The sequence below is a fragment of the Molossus molossus genome, unplaced genomic scaffold (genome assembly GCF_014108415.1).
Source record: "Molossus molossus isolate mMolMol1 unplaced genomic scaffold, mMolMol1.p scaffold_m16_p_15, whole genome shotgun sequence".
NCBI classification, from domain to species: Eukaryota; Metazoa; Chordata; class Mammalia; order Chiroptera; family Molossidae; genus Molossus; species Molossus molossus.
This window is the reverse complement of record NW_023425350.1, coordinates 80,761,709-80,782,715: the sequence shown is the minus strand read 5'-3', so window position 1 is coordinate 80,782,715 and position 21,007 is coordinate 80,761,709. Positions and strand designations below refer to the sequence as shown.

General features: G+C 37.6%; 1 protein-coding gene across 1 annotated transcript in view; it reads right to left on the bottom strand.

Moving 5' to 3' along the window:
* RFX8 (regulatory factor X8) overlaps positions 1–9,237 on the bottom strand; it is a 34,156-nt gene extending 24,919 nt beyond the window's left edge. The window contains 3 exon segments of the mRNA XM_036262460.1: positions 702–815; positions 3,244–3,297; positions 9,118–9,237. Of these exon segments, the coding sequence (XP_036118353.1) occupies positions 702–815; positions 3,244–3,297; positions 9,118–9,237 (288 nt within the window).
* Between the last annotated feature and the right edge of the window lie 11,770 nt (positions 9,238–21,007).

Genomic DNA, 21,007 nt, shown 5'->3' with positions numbered 1-21,007 from the left:
CATTTTGGCTCAATAGTTAGAGTGTCGACCTGTGGACCAATGAGTCACAGGTTTGATTTCAGTCAAGGGCATGTACTTCAGTTGCGGTTCGTCCCTGGCCCTGGTCAGGTCATGCAGGAGGCAACCAGTCTAGGTGGCTCTATAACATCAATGTTTTTCTCTGTCTCTCTCTCTCCCTCCCTTACACTCTATTTAATAATAAGTAGAATAAATATCTTCAGGTGAAGAATAAACAACAACAACAACACATTTTTACCACAGAAACTTTAGTGAAGATATAACTGACCCTCACATAATAATAATCACTCTCAAGACAGAGTTTAAAAACAAACCAACCCCCCCTGGCAGTTATATATATTTCAAAGCAATTATTCCAATTACTCATTTAAAAATGACTTCTTTTGTTGAAATTACCAGAGAAAGAATTTTGACCCATTTTTTAGTTCCCTGGTCACTGAAACCATATGTTACTATATGTATTGGCTTTTTCTCTACATGAGGTAACTCAGATGCTCACTGAAGTAAAAAAGAAAAGCCAAGTTTTAGGGAAAGAGCACAGCTTGTGATCCATTAACCCCACTGTTTACTCGTCAGAGGCCTGAAGTCCAAGGACACTGAAGAAAAGGGCTCTGGTTCTATCCCAGCATTTGGGTCAACTTCTGGAAAGGTACAAACCAGCAACTAAGCAAATGTCTTTCTACCTTGTACATCTGTATGTCATAGCATTTCAAGAGCTGGCGCATTTCAGGCAATGACATAAACAAGGCTGTATCTTGTTGCAGAGATTTCCAGAAGGAAGCAAACAAGTCCCCTACCTTAGGCGAGGAATGAAACGTATCTCTGAAAACTCATTTTGTGCCTGGGGAGACTAATACTCCATATATACTTAACTAGCCCTAAGTGATAACTGGATGAATCTCATTCCAATTCATGTCAAGCTTAACTTATTAGCCTTTCCAGTTGGATAAAATAACAAGGAACATATTTTCATGAAGAAGTTTAATGGAAGGAAAGATGTTTTAACCACAAGGGCCCCTGTTGATTATAATAGGATGAAGAAATGATCAGAGGGCACAGACCAGAGTTTTGAATAAATGTACATTGACTGACTGACCCTCAATTACTTGTCAGCTCTGAAAGAAGGGTAACCGTATATAGTTAGAGAGGCTTTATCCTTGACATCTAGTTAGAACTTACCTAAAGATTGTGTAAGCAAAAGGGGCCTGGAGTCATTCTACACAGGAGCCTTCTTTAAAGACTGATGTGAACAAATTTTTTTGAGGAACAAAATGGAAGCTTACTTATTTTTCTTTATTTCTTCCCATGTTGACTTTTCAGATCCCATGATTGAACCAGGTGGCCAATCTGAGTTGCAAGTTAATAAAGACACTGGATTATTGGGGATCGCAACCCTGACGTGAAACTGCCAGTGACTCCAGGCAAGGTCCTCTATCCCCCTGTGAGGCCTGTCAAGAAAGTTAGGGCCAACTCCTGAGTTCCCTGATGATGAACCTGTCATCAGGTACATGACTTCTAGAGAAGACATTTCCAAAGATACTAAAAGACATTCAACAAAAACTACAATAGTAGGACAAGTGGGATATATTAATCCTTTTCCTCTCAGGTTGGTAAGTTGGAAGCATGACCTTTCAGGGTTGGTGGGTTTGAATAAGACAGCAGCCATGGGCCCATCTCTCCTAATTCCATCACCACCCATGTCCAAAGTAATCAAATCTTGCTGCGTCTGCTTCAGAAATATTTCTCTCTGATGTCATTGTCACTGCTCCAGATCTGATGACCCTCCTCACTGCTTACCCTACCTATGACAAAACCTCTTAACCCCCCTATGCTCCAACAGGGCAATCTGTGTTGCTGCTCCCACACTGTCTTCTCAATACACCAGAATTCTTCACAGGGCACACAAGGCCTACTCCAGCACCAGCCTACTTTCCCATCTCCCCTCTAGCTTTAGAGATAATGACCCTTTTTGTCATGTTCCTGTAGACCTTCCTGCCTTTGCCTCTTCTGCCTGGAATCCCTTTCCTACTCCATTCTAGTCTGTTGGACCTCAGCTTTTCCACTAGAGTCCAGCCACATGGCCTCCTCTTGGGAGTACTCTCTAGCCATCTCTGTTACTCTTCCAGAAAAGTCTAATCTTACCACTATTTAGAATTGCAACATTTTATGATGTTTATTGACTTATGTTGATCCTGTTAGTACCAGGATATCAGCTTATCAAGCCTTATGGAGAATATCTTAGTTCCAGAAATGGTACTGGCCACAGGGTAGTAATTAATTTAATATTAATGAGTGAATAAAGAAAAGGAAAAATAGATACCCACATGGATGGATATTTTAAACACTGCATTAATAAAACAGGGGCCATTCTGAAGACATCTTAATCTCTACCTCACTATCATGCTTTACATTGAGTAAGAACTAAGTGTACTTATGCTGAATAAAAATTATCATTCAAAGTGGAAGTACTTAGAACACTAAAGTACTGGAAAAGGTTTTATTTAAATATATACTTGTTTGCCTAGATTTCCATTTTCCAATGCAAAAGATAAAACTGAGAATGGTTAAAATATTTCACGTTTTCCACAATTCAATTATCACAATATCCATGTCAAATTACCCTTCTTCAAAATCTTGCTTCTTTTTCAGTTAGAATGTATAAATAAAAAGACTCTTTAGCATTATTTAAAATTTCAGGGTAAATAATATTACCAATACTTTATTCTAAATCAGCTGAAATTAGTATCTAAAATGTAGTTGAATTACATTTATTGATTGATTGATTTTAGAGAAGAAGGGGGAAAGAGAGAGAGGGAGAGGGGGAGAGAGAGAGAGAGAGAGAGAGATGATTTGTTGTTCTACTTATTTCTGCATTCATTGGTTGCTTCTTGTATGTGCCCTGACCAGGGACTGAACTCACAAACTTGGTGTATCAGGACAACATTCTAATCAAGTGAGCTACCTGACCAGGGTGTAAATTATAAATAAAGCATAAATTTAGATATATTAGTAACTTGGAAAATTCCCAAATGTTTAAACTGAATAAAAATATCACCCTCAAAAACTCATTAATTATAAAACAGCTGAATTCTAAGCTTTTTAGTGCAGTGAATTGCCAGTAGACATACCTTGAGGGGTCTTTTCAAGTGATATGGTTAATAATGAGTCATAAATGCTTGTATTTTATAGTTACAATCCTACTCTCTTGAGTTCTTGGTTTCTCACACTCTGTAAAATGCCTTGACAATAGTTGCAGTATTCATTATCAAGAAAGACCATCTAGAAAGGAGATGAAAAATGATTTCCTTCTTCAGGCTACTGAATAATTAACTGCTCTACATGGAACTGCAAGCTGCAGAAGAGCCTGCCACTCCCTGGGACTGCCAGTGACAGAGGGCTCCACCCCCACCCCCATGGGACCCACCAGCAGCAGAGAGCTGCCAGCACCACAGTTCCCCCCCACAGCAGAGAGCCACCATCTTACTAGCCCCACTGGAGCAAAGAGCCACTGGCCCTGCAGTTGCTGCAGAGAGCCACTAGCACCCCCAGATGACTGGACCAGATCAAAGATCCAGTGCACAGGAATTGCCATAACCTGATGCCCCTGGATGCACTGACCTACTCCCATGATCCAGCCTGCCCCATCTGGCCCCAGACCAGTGGACCAATAAAATGGTGAGAAAAAGAAACATCCTGCAAATGAAAGAAAAGAAGGAATCACCAGAAAGGAACTACATGAAATGGAGGCAAGCACTTTATCAGATAAACAATTCAAAGTAATGATTATAAGGGTGTTCAAACAACTTAGTGAAAATTACAAGGAACTCAATGAGAATGGTAAAGAACTCAGTGGAAATTACATCAGCATGAAACAAAAGAGGTAGAAGCTATGATTAAAAATCAAGTGGAAATGAAGAATGACATGACTGAAATAAAAATACACAGGAAGGATTTAGTAGTAGATCAGAAGAAACTGAAGACCAAATCAGTGAGTTAGAAGACAAGGTAGAAAGAAACACCCAATTAGAGCAGCAAATGCAAAAAAAAAAAAAAAAAAGGCTAAAGAAATTTATTACCACCAAACTAGCACTGTAAGAAATGCTAAAGGGACTGCTGCAAGAAAAAGAAGGAGGAGGAGGAGGAGGAGTTGGAGGAAGAGAAGGGGGAGGATGAGGAGAAAAAGAAGAAAGAGGGAGAGAGAGAGAGAGGGGAACACAGGCATAAAGAATAAAAATGGCAACAAATAAGTATTTATCAATAATAAACTTAGCCCTGGCCAGTTTGGCTCAGCGGTTAGAGCGTCGGCCTGCGGTCTGGAGAGACCCGGGTTCGGTTCCCGCTAAGGGCACGTACTTCGGTTGCAGTTTGTCCCCGGCCCTGGTTGGTCGTGCGGGTGGCAGCCACTCGATGTGTCCCTTCACGTCGATGTTTCTCTCTCTCTCTCCCTTCCTCTCTCTCCCTCCCACTCTATCTGTACAAAAAAATGGAAAAAATATCCTCGGGTGAGGATTAAAATAATAATAATAATAATAATAATAAACTTAATAATAAACTTAAATGTAAATGGCTTAAATGCTTCAATTAAAAGATATAGGGTAGCTGAATGGATAAGAAAACATAACCCATATATATGCTGTCTACAAGAGACCCACCTCAGAACAAAAGACTCACACAGGATGACAGTGAAGGAATGGAAAAAATTTTTCCAGGCAAATGGAAACAAAACAAAACAAAAAGTAAAGGTAACAATACTCATATCTGATAAAATATACTTAAAAGTGAAGGTCATAGTAAGAGACAAAAAAAGGTCATTATATAATATTAAAAGAATTATTCCAACAAGAGGATATACGTCTGGTAAACATGTATACACTCAATATAAGAGCACCAAAATATATTTTAAAACTTCTATAGGACTTGAAGGGAGAGATAAACAGCACTACAATTATAGCAAGGGACTGTAACACCCCTCTGACACCAATGGATAGATCTGGACAAAAAATTAGCAAGAAAACAGAGACCCAAAATGATGCACTAGATTAGAGGCATTTAATTGATATCTACAGAATGTTTCATCCCAAAGCTGCAGAATATACATTCTTCTCAAGTACACACAGGATATTCCCAAAGATAGACCACTAATATGTCTATTCAAATGCATGCAGGCTAAATAGCATGGTATTAAACAATGAATGGGTTGCCTAGAGATCAAGAAAGAAATAAAAAACTTTCTGGAAACTAATAAAAATGAATACGCAAAACAAATTCTGTGGGACACAGCAAAAGCAGTCCTAAGAAGCAAGCTTTTGGCATTACAAGCCTACCTCAAGAAACCAGAAAAATTTCTAATAAACTATCTGATCCTACAACTTAAAGAATTAAAAAGAGAAAAAGATGGAAAAATCCAGAGTAAGTAGAAGAAAGAAAATAATAAAAATCAGAGTGGAAATAAACGGCATGGATACTAAAAAAATAAAAAAAATAAAAACCACAGAAAAACAATAAAAAGATCAATGAAACCAAGAGATGGTTCATTGGAAAAAAATAAACAACACTGACCAACCTTTAGCCAGACTCATCAAGAAACAAAGAAAGAGGACTCAAATTAATAAAACCAGAAACAGAAGATGCGAAGTAACAACTGACACCACAGAAATACAAAGGATTTTAAGAAAATACTATAAGCAGTTATATGCCAACAAATTGGACAACCTAGGCAAAACAGACAATTTCTTAGAATCATGCAGTCTTCCAAAACTCAACTGAGAAAAGTCAGAAAACCTGAACAAACCAGTAGCAACTAAGAAAATAGAAAGAGTAATCAACAAACTCCCAGCAAACAAAAGCCCTGGTCCAGTTGGCTTCACAAGGGAGTTTTACCAAATATTCAAAAAAGAACAAACACCTGTTCTCCTCAAACTATTCCAAAAAATTCAAGAGGAAGGAGATTTCTAAGCTCTTTTTTTTGTTGTTGTTAATCATCACTCAAGGATATTTTTCTATTTATTTTTAGATACAGTGGAAGGGAGGGAGGGAGAGAGAGAAAGAAAGAGAGGGAGGGAGACAATCAATGAGAGAGACACACATTGATTGTTTGCTTCCTGCATGACTCTGACCAGGGCCAGGGATCTAACCTCCAACCCAGTACATGTCCCTGACTGGGAATCAAACCCAAGACCTTTGGTCTACAGGCCAGTGGTCTAACTGCTGAGCACACCCGCTAGGGTAACTTTCAGGCTCTTTTTATGGGGTCGGCATTATCCTAATTTCAAAACCAGATAAAAACACTGCAAAGAAAGAAAATTACAGGCCATGATTTCTGATGGGCATAGATGCAAAAATCCTCAACAAAATATTAGCAAATTAGATCCAGAAATATAAAATAAAAATTATTCATCATGACCAAGTGGGACTTACCTTAGTGACACAAGGCTGGTACTATACTCATAAATCAATAACTGTGATATACCATATACACAAAATGAAAGAGAAAAATTATGTAATCAACCCTGGACAGTTTGACTCAGTGGTTAGAGCAATGGCCTGCAGACCAGAGTCATGAGTTCAATTCCAATCAAGAGCATATACCTCGGTTGTAGTCTGGTCCCTGGCCCTGGCTGTGTATGAGGCAACCAGTCAATGTACCTCTTTCACATCAACGTTTCTCTTTCTCTCTCTCTCTCTCCCTCAAGCACACTCTCTTTGAAATAAGAGGGAAGAAAATACCCTCGGGTGAGGATTTAAGAAAAAATTATATGATCATATCAATAGATATGCTGAAAAAGTATTTGCCAAATCCAGAACCACTTTTTGATAAGAAGTCAGCAAAGTGAGAATAGTGGAATCATTCCTCAACATAATAAAGACATATAGGACAAACCTATAGCCAACATCATACTCAATGGGCAAAAACTAAAAGCATTTCCCTTAAGAACAGGAAAAAGACAGGAATGTCTGCCCTCACTACAGTTTGTCAAAATATTCTTAGCCCCGGTGATGAAACAAGAAGAAAAAATAAAAGACATCTAAATTGCAAAGGGGAAAGTGAAACTGTCATTATTCACAGATGACATTATATTAGACATAAAAAACCCTAAAAACTCCACCACAAAACTTCTAGGTTTAATAAATGAATTCAGCAAATTAGCAGGATATAAAATTAACATCCAGAAATTGATGGCATTTTTATACACCAATAATGAATACTCAGAAAGAGAAACTAAAAAAAATCCCATTTACCATTGCAACAAAAAAATTTAAGATATCTAAGAATACTTAACAAAGGAGGTAAAAGACCTATTCGCAGAAACCTACAAGACATTAAAAAGAGATATAAAGGAAGATATAAAAAAATGGAAGCATATACCATGCTCATGGTTTGGAAGAATCACCATCATTAAAATGTCCATACTACCTAAAGAAATATATAAAGTCAATACAATCCTTATAAAAATAGCAATGGTGTATCTCACAGATCTAGAACAAATACTCCAAAAGTTTATATGGAACCAAAAAAAAAAAAAAAAAAAAAAGACCCTGAATAGCCATCACAGCAATCTTGAAAAAGAAGAACAAAGTGGAAGGGATCACACACTGGATATCAGGTTATACTACAAACCCACTGTAATCAAATCAGCCTGGTTCTGGCACAAGAATAGGCATGTATATCAATGGAACAGAACAGAAAAGAGAGCCCCAAAATCAACCCTTTCCCTTATTATCAATTAATATTTTACAAAGGATGCAAGAGCATACAATGGAGTAAAGACAGTCTCTTCAGTAAATGGTGTTGGGACATTGGGCAGGTACATGCAAAAAAATAAATAAATAAAACTAGACCACCAACTTATACCATACACAAGAATATACTCAAAATGGATAAAAGACTTACATGAAACTTGTGAAATTTTAAAAATTCTTAAAAAAATATGTAGGCAGCAAAATCTCAGACATCACACACAGCAGAATTTTCACTGATACATTTCCTAAGGCAAGAGAAACAGAGAAAAAAGTTAATAAATGGGAATACTTCAAACTAAAAAGCTTCTGCACAGCAAAAGAAACCAGCATCAAAATGAAAAGGGAACCCACTGTATGGGAGAACATATTTGCCAATGATACATCGGATAAAGGGTTAATTTTTAAAATATATGAAATACTCAGACAACTTAACAAAAGGAAGGCAAACAATCCAATTAAAAATGGGTAGGGGCCCTGAATAGACACTCTCTAAAGAGGACATACGAATGACCAAGAGACACATGAAAAAGTGCTCAACATCTCTGATCATCAGACAGATGCAAATTAAAATGACTATGAGCCCGGCCAGTGTGGTTCACTGGTTCAGCATCAACCCATGCACCAAGAGGTTGCCGGTTTGATTTCTGGTCAGGGCACATGCCCAGGGTTTGGGTCCGATCCCCAGCGCAGGGCATGCAGGAGGCAGCCAATTGATGGTCTCTCTCATCAATGTTCCTATCTCTTGCTCCCTCTCTCTTCCTCTCTGTCTAAAATCAATAAAGAAAAAAAGACTTAAAAAAAAAAAGAGACTATGAGGTATCACCTCACACCTGCCAGAATGGCTGCCATCAACAAATCATCAAATAACAAGTGCTGGTGGGGGGGGGGGGGGTAGGAGCAGGAAGGAGGTTGTCAATGGGAAGGAAAAATGCATACTTTATCAGCTTCAAATTGAGGTAGTTTCGGTAGCTTCAATTTTGATGTCACAACTCCAGGGCCTGTACCAACTTTTATAAAGGTCATCTACCATTGACATCTTTCTCTCTAACTGCCTCCATATTCCCTACTCCCAGTTTCTAGAAAATTTACATATCTCTTACCTTCTTCATAATGGGAGGTACTCACTCTAGAAAATGACAGAATGGTCCCAGGTGCAACCTTTTTATAGGATGAGAGGGGAAGACTGAATTTCCTGACCACCACCAAATCCAGGATTAAATGTTGGTCCTGATGGGTCTTGGAGAAGGCAACTATTACTCCATCTGGGACAACAATCTTAATAGGCAAATAAGAAGACACTTAACTGCCCAAGGTATCAAAGGCACAAAAAGTTAGTCTCCTCCTGGCATGCAAACCTACCCTTTTGTAAGAATACTTCTTTGCCAGTTCTTCCTCCCAGAATGAACATCTCCTGAATTCAGACAAAGACAATTCAACTGGGTCTGTTATTAGTGAATGACTTTCACACTGGGAAACCATTTACACAATAGATTATTTCTTTAAAATAAAATGTATTTTCTCACATGTATATCATGTAATAATCACATCAGTTGTATAGATTAATGTTCTATGTAATATTTTATCCATACCTCTACATACATTATTGATCCAAGCAACTATTCCCCTCATTTCATTTAAAAAGATACTAACCTTCCTTTACAGTGCTATGAATTATGGTCATGAGGAAAGAGTTAGAACTTAATATATTACCCAAATATATCATTTGTGTGGTCAGGTATTACAAGTGTTGTATACTAATGTATAATCAAAATAATATCTATAAATAATTTTGTGTCACAGATACATTTTAAAAATATTTTAATTTATTTCATTAATTTATTTTTGTTGCAGATGTTTCTATTTATTCACTCATTGATACCCTCCTCCCAAACCCCCCCACCCCATCCCCAGCATTGTTGTCTATGTCCATTGGTTACACATACATGCATATAAGTTCTGTGGTTTATCTCCTCTCTCCCCCCCAACCCCTCTTCTAAGGTTTGTCAGACTGTACCTTATTTCTATGTCTGTGGGTCTATTTTGTTCATCAGTTTGTTTTGTTCACAATATTCCACAAATAAGTGAGATCATGTGATATTTGTCTTTTTCTGATTGGCTTGTTTTGATTAGGATAATACTCTCCAAAAGATATCTTTCTTTATTACAGCTGCATGGTATTCCATTGTGTATATGTACCATGGCTTTTTTATACACTCATCTACTGATGGACACTTGGGCTGTTTTCAGATCTTAGTGATTGTAAATAGTGCTGCTATGAACATAGGGATACATATATTCTTTCTGATTGATGTTTCAGGCTTCCTAGGGTACTGTATATTCCTAGAAGTGAAATCACTGGGTCAAATGGCAGTTCAATTTTTAACTTTTTTTTTTTTTTTTTAATCCTCACCCGAGGATTTTTCCATTTTTTTGTACAGATAGAGTGAGAGGGAGAGAGAGGAAGGGAGAGAGAGAGAGAAACATCGATGTGAAGGGACACATCGAGTGGCTGCCACCCGCACGACCAACCAGGGCCACGGACAAACTGCAACCGAAGTACGTGCCCTTAGCGGGAACCGAACCTGGGTCTCTCCAGACCACAGGCCGACGCTCTAACCGCTGAGCCAAACTGGCCAGGGCCAATTTTTAACTTTTTGAGGTAACACCATAGTGTTTTCCATAGTGGCTGCACAGTCTGCATTCCCACCAGCAGTGTTCAAGAGTCTCCTTTTCTCCACACCCTTGCCAGCACTTGTTGTTTGATGATTTGTTGATGGCAGCCATTGTGGCAGATGTGAGGTGATACCTTATTGTTGTTTTAATTTGCATCTCTCTGATGCTTAGTGATGTTGAGCATTTTTTTATATGTCTCTTGGCCATTTGTATGTCCTGTTTAGAGAGGTGTCTCTTGAGGTCCTCTACCCATTTTTTAATTGGGTTCTTTGTCTTCCCTTTATTGAGTGGTATGAGTACTCGATGTATTTTGGAAATTAACCCCTTATCTAATGTATTGTTGGCAATTATGCTCTTCTATATAGTACGTTCCTTTTCCATTTTGATGGTTTTTTGTTGTTGTTGTGCAGAAGTTTTTTAGTTTGATGTAATGTCATGTGTTCATTTTTTCCTTTGTTTCTCTTGCCTTGGACATTGTATCAGTAAAAATTCTGCTGCATATGATGTAGGCCTGTAGTGCTATGAACCTCCCTCTTGGGACTGCTTTCACTGTGTCCTATAGATTTTGTGTTGTTTCGTGTTCATTTTCATTGGTTTCCAGGAAAGTTTTAATTTCTTCCTTAATTTTCTCAGTAACCCATTCATTGTTAAGTAACATGCCATTTAGCCTCTATGTGTTCAAATGTCTTTGCATGTTCTTGTTGCAATTGATTTCTAGTTTCATGCCATTGTAATCTGAGAAGATGCTTGATATGATTTCAATCTTCTTGAACTTGTAGAGACTTAATTTTTGCCCTAACATATGGTCTGTCTTTAAGAATGTCCCAAGTGCACTTGAGAAAAATGTGAATTCTGAAGTCTTGAGGTATAATTCTCTGTAAATATCTATTGAATCCATTTGATCTAGTGCTTCATTTAGAGTCTCTGTTTCCTTGTTAATTTTTTGTCTAGAGAATTTATCCAGTGATGTCAGTGGGATGTTGAAATCCCCTGCTATGATTGCATTGCTGTCAATTTCTCCTTTGAAGTCCTCCAGAAGACTTTAAAAATATTTTGGTGCTCCTATATTGGGTGCACATATATTTACCAAGGTTATATCTTCCTGTTGGATAAATCCTTTCAATATTATGTAGTGGCCTTCTTTGTCTCTAGTTATGGCCTTTATTTTGAAATCTACTTTATCAGATATGAGTATTGCTACCCCAGCTATTTTTTCCTTTCCATTTGCTTGGAAGATTTTTTCCCATTCTTTTACTTTCAACCTATGTGAGTCTTTTGTTGTGAGGTAGGTCTCTTGTAAACAACATGTATGTGAGCCATGCTTTCTTGTCCAATCAGCTATTCTGTGTCTTTTTATTAGAGCATTCAATCCATTTACATTTAAGGTGATTATTGATATGTACTTTTTTATTGCCATTTTTGTTTAGTGTGGTTACATTTTTCTTCCCATTTCTTCTACTAATTACATCAGTCCTTTTAACATTTCTTGCAGTGGTGGTTTGGTGCTAATATATTCCCTTAGTCTTTTTTTTTATTTGTCTGGGAAGCTCTTTTTCCCACTTTCTATTTTGAATGATAGCCTTGCTGGATAGAGAGTAGTCTTGGATTCAGATCCTTGTTTTTCATGACCTTGATTACTTCATGCCATTCTCTTCTGGCATGTAGTGTTTCTGTTAAGAAGTCAGTTGATAGCCTAATGGGGTTCCTTTGTAGGTAACCTGTTGCCTATCTCTTGCTGCCTTTAGGATTCTCTCTTTGTCTTTAATTTTTGGCATTTTACTTACTATGTGTCTTGTTGTGGGCCTGTTTGGGTTCTTCTTACTTGGGGCTCTCTGTGCTTCTTGAACTTGAATGCTTTCTACCTTCACCAAATTAGGGAAGTTTACTGTCACTATTTCTTCAAGTATATTTTCTAACCCTTGCTCATTTTCTTCTTTGGGAACTCCCATGATGAGAATATTATTACATTTCCAGTTGTGCCACAGTTCTCTTCAGCTGTCTTCCTGTTTTTTAATTGTTATTTCCTTTTGGTCTTCTGATTGGTTGATTTTTATACCCTATTTTCTAATTCACTGATCCAGTCCTCAGCTTCCTCTACTCTGCTGATTAGTCCTTCCAATGTGTTCTTTATTTTTGCTATGTCATTCTTCATTTCTTCTTGGTGGTTTTTTATTTCCAGTTGGTTGATTTTCAATGTTTCTATATCTTTACTCATGGTGTTGATGTTCTTACTCATGCTGTTGAACTTCCTCAAGATCATGGCTCTGAACTCTACCTCTAATAACCTGCTTAGCTGTATTTTATTTATCTCATCTTTGGTAGAGGTCTCTTGTTCTTTCATTTGGGATATGTTTCTTTGTTTCACTATTTTGGCTATCTCAGTGGGTTTTGGAGCCTCCCAAATTTTCCCTGTGGGTGTTGGTGTTTATGGCTCCCTCTACTGGGTTTGGATGAGTGTGGGAGGATCCATGTTAAACAACACTGACAAGTCATACTTTTCTGGGTAGATTTGCAAGCCCAGGAAATGTTCAATTATCCTCTAGCTTTTTGCCTAGAAGCTATTAGTCTCAGTTACTTGAAGAGCCTTGGGTTCTCAGTTGAAAAAAAAAAAAAAAAAAACCTCCCTCAGGTGTTCAGTAAGAGGATTTCCAGAAGGTGGGACAGATGCTGATTGTTATTGAGCCTCAATTTGCATTTCTTTGGCCCTGCTGGGTGGAGTTGAATCTCTGAGAGAGGGGCTGCTGCTTCTCCCCAGAGCTCCAGGATGGAGCAAGATGACCCCCATCCTGAATGACTGCAACTCAGCAACAACTCTCAGCACCCTTCAAATCCAGAGTGTCCCTACACTGTTCCAGTCCAGTCTGCCCTTCCTCTGCCAGAGCCCAAGACAAGTGGCTGTAGCTAATTTAGTGCTGTCTTGGCCCTCTGTGCTGTGGAGTCAGCTTGGGATTTTAACCCTGAGGGAGCTGCTCACAACTAAAACCACTGTTGTCTGTGGGCTCCCAGCCCCCCTCTCACACCTCCACAGATCTACTAGGCTTGATTCAATGTCCCTGGTTATATGGTCCTCTCAAGCTGCTTTTATGTTGCTTTTTCCTGATGATTTGTCTTTATTTTAGTTGTAATCCCATTTTGGTAGTGGGAGATCATCTGTGTAGCTTCCATTCATTCCACTGCCATTTTGGACCAATCTTGTTTATCTTTTCAGAGAACCAGCTCTTTGTTTCATTGATCTTTTGAATTATTTTTTTAGTCTCTATGTCGTTTATTTCTGCTCTGACCTTTACTATTTATCTTCTTCTACTTGCTCTGGTTTTTTCTTTTTGTTTTCTTTCTAGTTCTTTAAGTTGTAGGGTTAGAAAGTCAATTAGACATTTTTCTTGTTTTTTGAGGTAGGCCTATAGTGTTATGAACTTCCCTCTCAGGACTGCTTTTGCGGCATCCCATAGATTTTTTGTTATTTTATGTTTGTTTTCATTAGTTTCCAGGGAGTTTTTCATTTCTTCCTTGATCTCCTTGGTAACCCATTAATTGTTCAATAAGAGACAAGAAGGTCACCACAAAAAAAGAAACTTAATAAGAATTATGAAGAGCTCAGTGGGAACTACTTTGGCTTTTAAAAAGGTGGGGGTAGAAGCTATGAATAAAAATCAAGAGGAAATAAAGAATGACATAGCTGTTATGAAAAATACCTTAGAAGGATTCAATAGTAGATTAGAAGAAGCTGAAGACCAAATCAGCAACTTAGAAGACAAGGTAGAAATAACCACCCAAATAGAGCAACAAATAGGGAAAAAAAATTAAAAAGCAGGAAGAAGTTTAAGGGAGCATTGGGACAATACAAAACCTAACAACATTCACATAGGGGTACCAGAAGGAGAAAAAGCAAAGGAATAGAGAACCTGTTTGAAAAAATAATAACAGAAAACTTCCCTAAACTGGTGAAGGAAAAGTCACACAAGTCCAAGAAAAAGACAGTCTCAAGCAAGATGAACCCCCAAAGCCCCACAGCTAGATGCATCATAATAAAAATGGCAAACATAAAAGACAAAGAAAAAATCTTAAAAGAATCAAGAGCGAGAGAGAAAGTTACCTACAAGGGAGCTCCCATTAGATTGTCAGGTGATTTCTCAATAGAAACACTGCAGGCCGGAAGGGAAAGTAATGAAAGGCAAGGGTCTGAATCCAAGACTACTCTATCCAGCAAGGCTATCATTCAAAATTGAAGAAGAAATAAAGAGCTTAACAGAGGAAAAAACAAACAAACAAACAAACAAGCTAAAGGAATTTACCACCACAAAACCAGCACTGCAAGAAATGTTGAAGGGACTATTGGAAGAAGAAGAAGAAACAGAGAGAAAGAGAGAGAGAAAGAGAGAGAGAGAGAGAGAGAGAGAGAGAGAGAGAACAACAGGCATAAAATAAAATGGCAACTAATAAGTATCAATAATAATCTTAAATGTAAATGGCTTAAATGTTCCAATCAAAAGACATAGGGTAGCTGATTAAACAAGAAAACAAAACCTATATATATGCTGTCTACAAGAGACCCACCTCACAATAAAAGACACACACAGATGAAAGTGAATGGATGGAAAAAAATTTTCCAAGCAAATGGAAGTGAAAAAGAAAAGCTGGTGTAGGAATACTCATATCTGATAAGATACACTTCAATACGAGGGCCATAATAAGAGACAAGAAGGTCACCACATAATACTAAAAGAATAAATCCGACAAGAGGGCATAATGCTGGTAAACATATATGCACCAAATACAGAAGCACCAAAATATATTTAAAAACTTCTGGAGGACTTTAATGGAGAGATCACTAGCAATACAATAATAGTGGGTGAATTTGACACCCCACTGAAACCACTGGATAAATCTTCTAGACAAAAAATTAACAAGGACACAGAGTCCTTATAGGATGAACTAGATCAGTTGGACTTAATTGATATTTACAGAACATTTCACCCCAAAGCTGCAGAATACACATTCTTCTCAAGTGCACACGGGGCATTCTCAATATTAAACCACATGTTAGGACACAAAGTACATCTCTACAAATTCAAAAAGATTGAAGTCATATCAAGCATCTTCTCAGATCACAATGGCATGAAACTAAAAATGAATGACCACAAAAACATTCAAACACTTAGAGGCTAAATAGCATGTTATTGAACAATGAATGGGTTACCAGGGATATCAAGGAAGAAATGAAAAACTCCCTGGAAACTAATGAAAACAAACATACAATAACAAAAAATCTATGGGATGCCGCAAAAGCAGTCCTGAAAGGGAAGTTCATAACACTATAGGCCTACCTCAAAAAACAAGAAAAATGTCTAATTGACTTTCTAACCCTACAACTTAAAGAACTAGAAAGAAAACAAAAAGAAAAAACCAGAGCAAGTAGAAGAAAATAAATAGTAAAGGTCAGAGCAGAAATAAACGACATAGAGACTAAAAAAATAATTCAAAAGATCAATGAAACTCATAGAGTAACTCAGGGGCAGCAGATGGTGCCTCGGAGGCTGGGTCATGATAGAAAGCCCCCCACCCATTGTCACTCTAGGGGTTGTCACATGGTATGTGTGCACTGAAGGTTGGTGGAATGAATGCATGACAATAATTTTAATCACATTTCTTAGATCTGTTGAAAATCGCAAATTGCATTTGCTATACCTGTAAAATCTAAATAGAATTTGTCACATTTTTCCTTGTTATTTTGATGAATGTCTTCTCCAGAATAAGAATCCCTCTGATTCTTTACTGAATGTCTTCTCTTGAAGAATTCAAAGTTGAGTAGAGTTCTGTACCATACCTTAATGCCTTTTGTTCTTCTCACATCTTTGAAGATACTATTCCCTGAATTATCATTCTCAAAGCAAATGTATCCTGTCACTCTCCTTCGGAACCTACCTCAATGGTTTCCTACAGTCTCTTTGGTGAAATCTAAATTCCTCAGCCTAGCACTGACAAGCTATTCACCATATGGACCTCACCCAGAGTCTACTGCTCCCCAACATCCTCACCTCCGGCTTCTCACTGACCATACGCCTCCCAGCACAAATGCCAGCTACATCTTCAAGGTGAATGTCTCTTAAAGAAGGATCCTTGTGACCCTTCCAGCTCAAGAGTAGTGTGGCAAGCAGAATAATAGCCCCCCAAAGATGTCCACATCCGAATCCCTGGAACCCTCCCTGGGAAAAGGAACTTTGCAGTTGTGATTAGAACTAAGGACCTTGAGATGAGGAGATTATCCTGGATCACCCAGGTGGCCCCCAACATAATCAAAAGGGTCCTTAAAAGCAAAGAACCTTTCCCAGATGCAGAGAATCATAAAGATGGCAGCATGGAGAAATACTTAGCCTGCCTTTGCTGGCTTTGAAGACTGAGGAAGAGCCACAAGTCAAGGAACAGGGCAGCCTTTAGAAGCTGGAAAAGTCAAGGAGCGGAATCTCTCCCAAGCCCCCCAGAATAAAACATAGCCCTGCCAACCCTTTGATCTTAGCCTAAAAAAGAAGAAAAACTGTGTTGGACCTGTGACCTATAGAATTGAAGATAATAAGTTTGTGTGTGTGTGTGTGTGTGTGTGTGTGTGTGTGTGTGTGTGTGTTAATCCTCATCTAAGGATATTTTCCATTAACTTTTTAGATAAAGTGGAAGGCAGAGGGGAGAGAGAAAGGAAAATGTCAATTTGAGAAGACACATTGATTGGTTGCCTCCCACATGACCCTGACCAGGGCCGGAGATTGAACCTGCAACCCAGGTACAAGCCCTTGACCAGGACTCAAACCCATGTTATGTTGTTTTAAGCCACCAAATTTGTGCTAATTTATTACAGCAGCAATAGGAAATGAACACAGGCTACCTTTTCTGAGAGAGCCTACCACAATCTGTATTTGTCTCTCCTACTTTGGAGCTCCCACACCACTGATGGCCTGCACTGCTCACTAAACAGAACACAGTTGTTTCCTATATATCTCAGCTCCTCAACTATAATACCGTATACTTTTATTAAAATTTTTATTTTTCAATTGCAGTTTCCATACAATATTATATTAGTTTCAGATGTATACCCCAATGATTAGACATTATATAACTTACTTAGTGATCATCCCAATAGATCTCACGCCCATCCTACACCATACATAGTTATTATAATATTATCAACTATACTCCCTATGCTGTACTTTATCCTCATGACTATTCTGTAACAACCAATTTGAGCTTCTTAATCCCTTCACCTTTTTCATCCATCCCCCAAACTCCCTTACATCTGGCAACCATCAAAATGTTCTCTGTATCTGTGAGTCTGTTTCTGTTCTATATGTTCATTTATTTTGATTTTCAGATTCAGTTGTTGATAGATATGTATTTATTGACATTTTATTGTTCATATTTTGTTATATATTTTTTCTTCTTTTTCTTAAAGAAAACCCTTTAACATGTTTTGTAATACTGGTTTGGTGGTGATAAACTCCTTTAGTTTATTCGTATGTGGGAAACTCTTTATCTGTCTTTCATTCTAAATTATAGCTTTGCTATATAAAGCAATCTTGCTTGTAAATGCCTGCTTTTAATCACTTTGAATATTTCTGGCTACTTCCTTCTGATCTGCAAAGTTTCTCTTGAGAAATCAGCTGACAGTCTTATGGGAGCTCCCTTGTAGGTAACTGCTTTTCTCTTTCTGCTTTTAAGATTCTCTCTTTGTCTTTAACCTTTTGCATTTTAATTATGATGTGTCTTGGTGTGGGCCTGTTTGGATTCACCTTGTTTGGGACTCTGCACTTCCTGGACTTGTATGTTTATTTATCTCACCAGGTAAAGGAAGTTTTCTCTTCTTATTTTTTCAAATAGGTTTTCAATTTTTGCTCTCTCTTTTTTCCTTCTGGCAACCCCACAATATGAATGCTGGTACATTTAAAGCTGTCCAAGAGGCTCCTTATACGAAATTCCTTTTTTAAAATTCTTTTTTCTTTTTATTGTTCTGATTGGATGTTTTTTGCTTTTCTTATATTCAAAATCATTGATTTGATCCTTGGCATCATCTACTCTGCTGTTGATTCTCTATAAATTATTCTTCATTTCAGTTAGTGTAGCCTTCATTTCTTACTGGTTCTTTTTCATGATTTCTATGGTTTATTATTATTATTATTATTATTATTCTGTTGAAGTTTTCACTAAGTTCCTTGAACATCTTTATAACTGTTGTTTTGAACTCTGTATCTGATAGTTTGCTTGCTTTCATTTCATTTAGTTCTTTTTCTGGATATTTCTCCTGTTCTTTCATGTGCCACATGTTTCTTTGTGTCTGAATTTTGGCTGCTTCCCTGTATTTGTTTCTATGTATTAGGTAAAGCTTCTATGTCTCTCCCAGATTTGGTAAACTGGCTTGTGTAATAGGTGTCCTGTAGGGCCTAATGGCTCAGCCTCCACAGTGACCTGAGCTGGGCACTCCAGATGTGCCCCTGTGTGGGCTATGTGCGCTGTCCTGTTGTAGTTGAGCCTTGATTGCTGTTGGTATCACTCAAAGAAATGGACTCCTAGGCCAATCATCTGTGAGGACCAGCTGCAACTGCTGTGGAGGAGCTTTCCTGTGCAAGAGCTGATGCAGTCTCAGTGTGGCTTCTTTAAATTCAAATTTGTGGGACTTACATTCAGCGAGATTTCAGGTGGTTCTGGTGGTTGTTCTGTGGTTTAGTTGTAATTTTGATATGGCGGAATTTAAGTTCTGCATTTACCTATGCTGCCATCTTGACTGGAAATATCCAAAACTGTGTTATATTAAAAAAATAGGGAGTATAGTTTTTTGTGTGTTTTTAGTTTTCTTTCATATCTCATTCAGCCTTCAAGATTGCTAGTCACTAAACAGGTTTTTTTAAAAGGAAGTCCATTCAATGACACTTGTCAACAAGATAGCATCAAAGAGCTATCATGCTGTTTTGGCCAACTAAAATAAAACTCAGCTCATGATGTTATAGCTATTAATAGTTCTGGTGCCCTAATTTAAAAAGCTGTAACTGTAATGTAGAGACACTTCAACACAAATTTATTGTTCACAAAATATACATCCTTTTCAATTATAGTGAAAGAAACACATTAAACAGCTGATGGGCAGCCACAGAGTATACTCCTTGAAAACAGGAACCTCATCTGTCCCAAGATAATTTGCAGCACATGGTGGACACCCAACAATCCTGGTTGAAAGTGTGAGTGGTTAAAGCTACACATAATAAGAACATTACACACAGAAAAATAGATGCATCTAATTAAGCAATTACTGAATATTTCTGGGTTTATTACAATAAATCTATTTAATTCAATATTCACTGTTTCCTCTTGTTGGATAAAGCTGTCATAATTAGTAGATTTTTCAAAGGCAATGACATCTCCACTGTGACAGGACAGATAACAGAGCAATGATTTTAGTAAGACATTTATTTCTGAGCATAGGAATAAAGTTTCTTTTGCAGCGAGGTTATTTGTATGGGGTGTAACTTTTATTTCAAAACCCACTGCCCATGAAGTTGAAAATCCATGTGTAACTTAAGCTGGCCCTTCAAATACATGGATTTCCAATCACCAGTTGACCCTTGAATAACTAGGTTTGAATTGCACAGGTCAATTGAACTGAGCAGGTTAATTGAAAAAAAAAATTTATATAAGCAGATCCACACAGTTGAAACCCATATAGCTTGAAAGTCAACTGCATATCTCCACACATGATAATACAAGGAGAGCCAAAGCTTAAGAGTTTATAATGTTTTAGAATTCTATTTGTTGTGTCTCAATGGTATCTTTTGAATAAGTACGGACAATGGTGGAGTTTCTTCAGGTAAAATTTATAAACAGACCATTGCCACACAGATTCTGAAATATTATATTGATAAAAACAACAAACAATAAAACAATGAATAAAACCTAGTATGAAGGAAGGCAGAAGAAAATGTCAGAAATGAAAGTTCACTGAATAGAAAGAATATATGTACCCCTATGTTCATAGCAGTACTATTTACAATTGCTAAGATCTGGAAGCAGCCCAAGTGTCCATCAGTAGATGAGTGAATAAAAAAGCTGTGGTACATATATACAATGGAGTACTATGCAGCTGTGAAAGACAAAGATCTCTTATCCTTTGAGACAACTTGGAGGGACCTCGAGAGTATTATGCTGAGGGAAATAAGCCAATCAGAGAAAGACAAATACCATATGATTTCACTTATTTGTGGAATATAATGAACAAGGTGGGCTGATGAATGAATTAGACCCAGAGACAAAGAAAGGAGTATTGTTCAGACTGACAAACCTCAGAGTAGGGGGGCAGGGCAGATGGATGAGATGAACCAAAGAACTTATATGTATGTATGCATAACCAATGGACATAGACAACAATGCTAATGGTGTGTGTGTGTGGGGGGGTGGGTCTTGGGGGGAGAAGAAGCACCTGTAACAAAAATAAATTAATAAAAATTGGAGAAAAATATTTTTTAAAAAGTTCACTGAATAAAGGGCACTTGTCAACATTTAAGAGATGTCTTAAAACTAAATTAGAGGGAGGGCAATTTCTCTA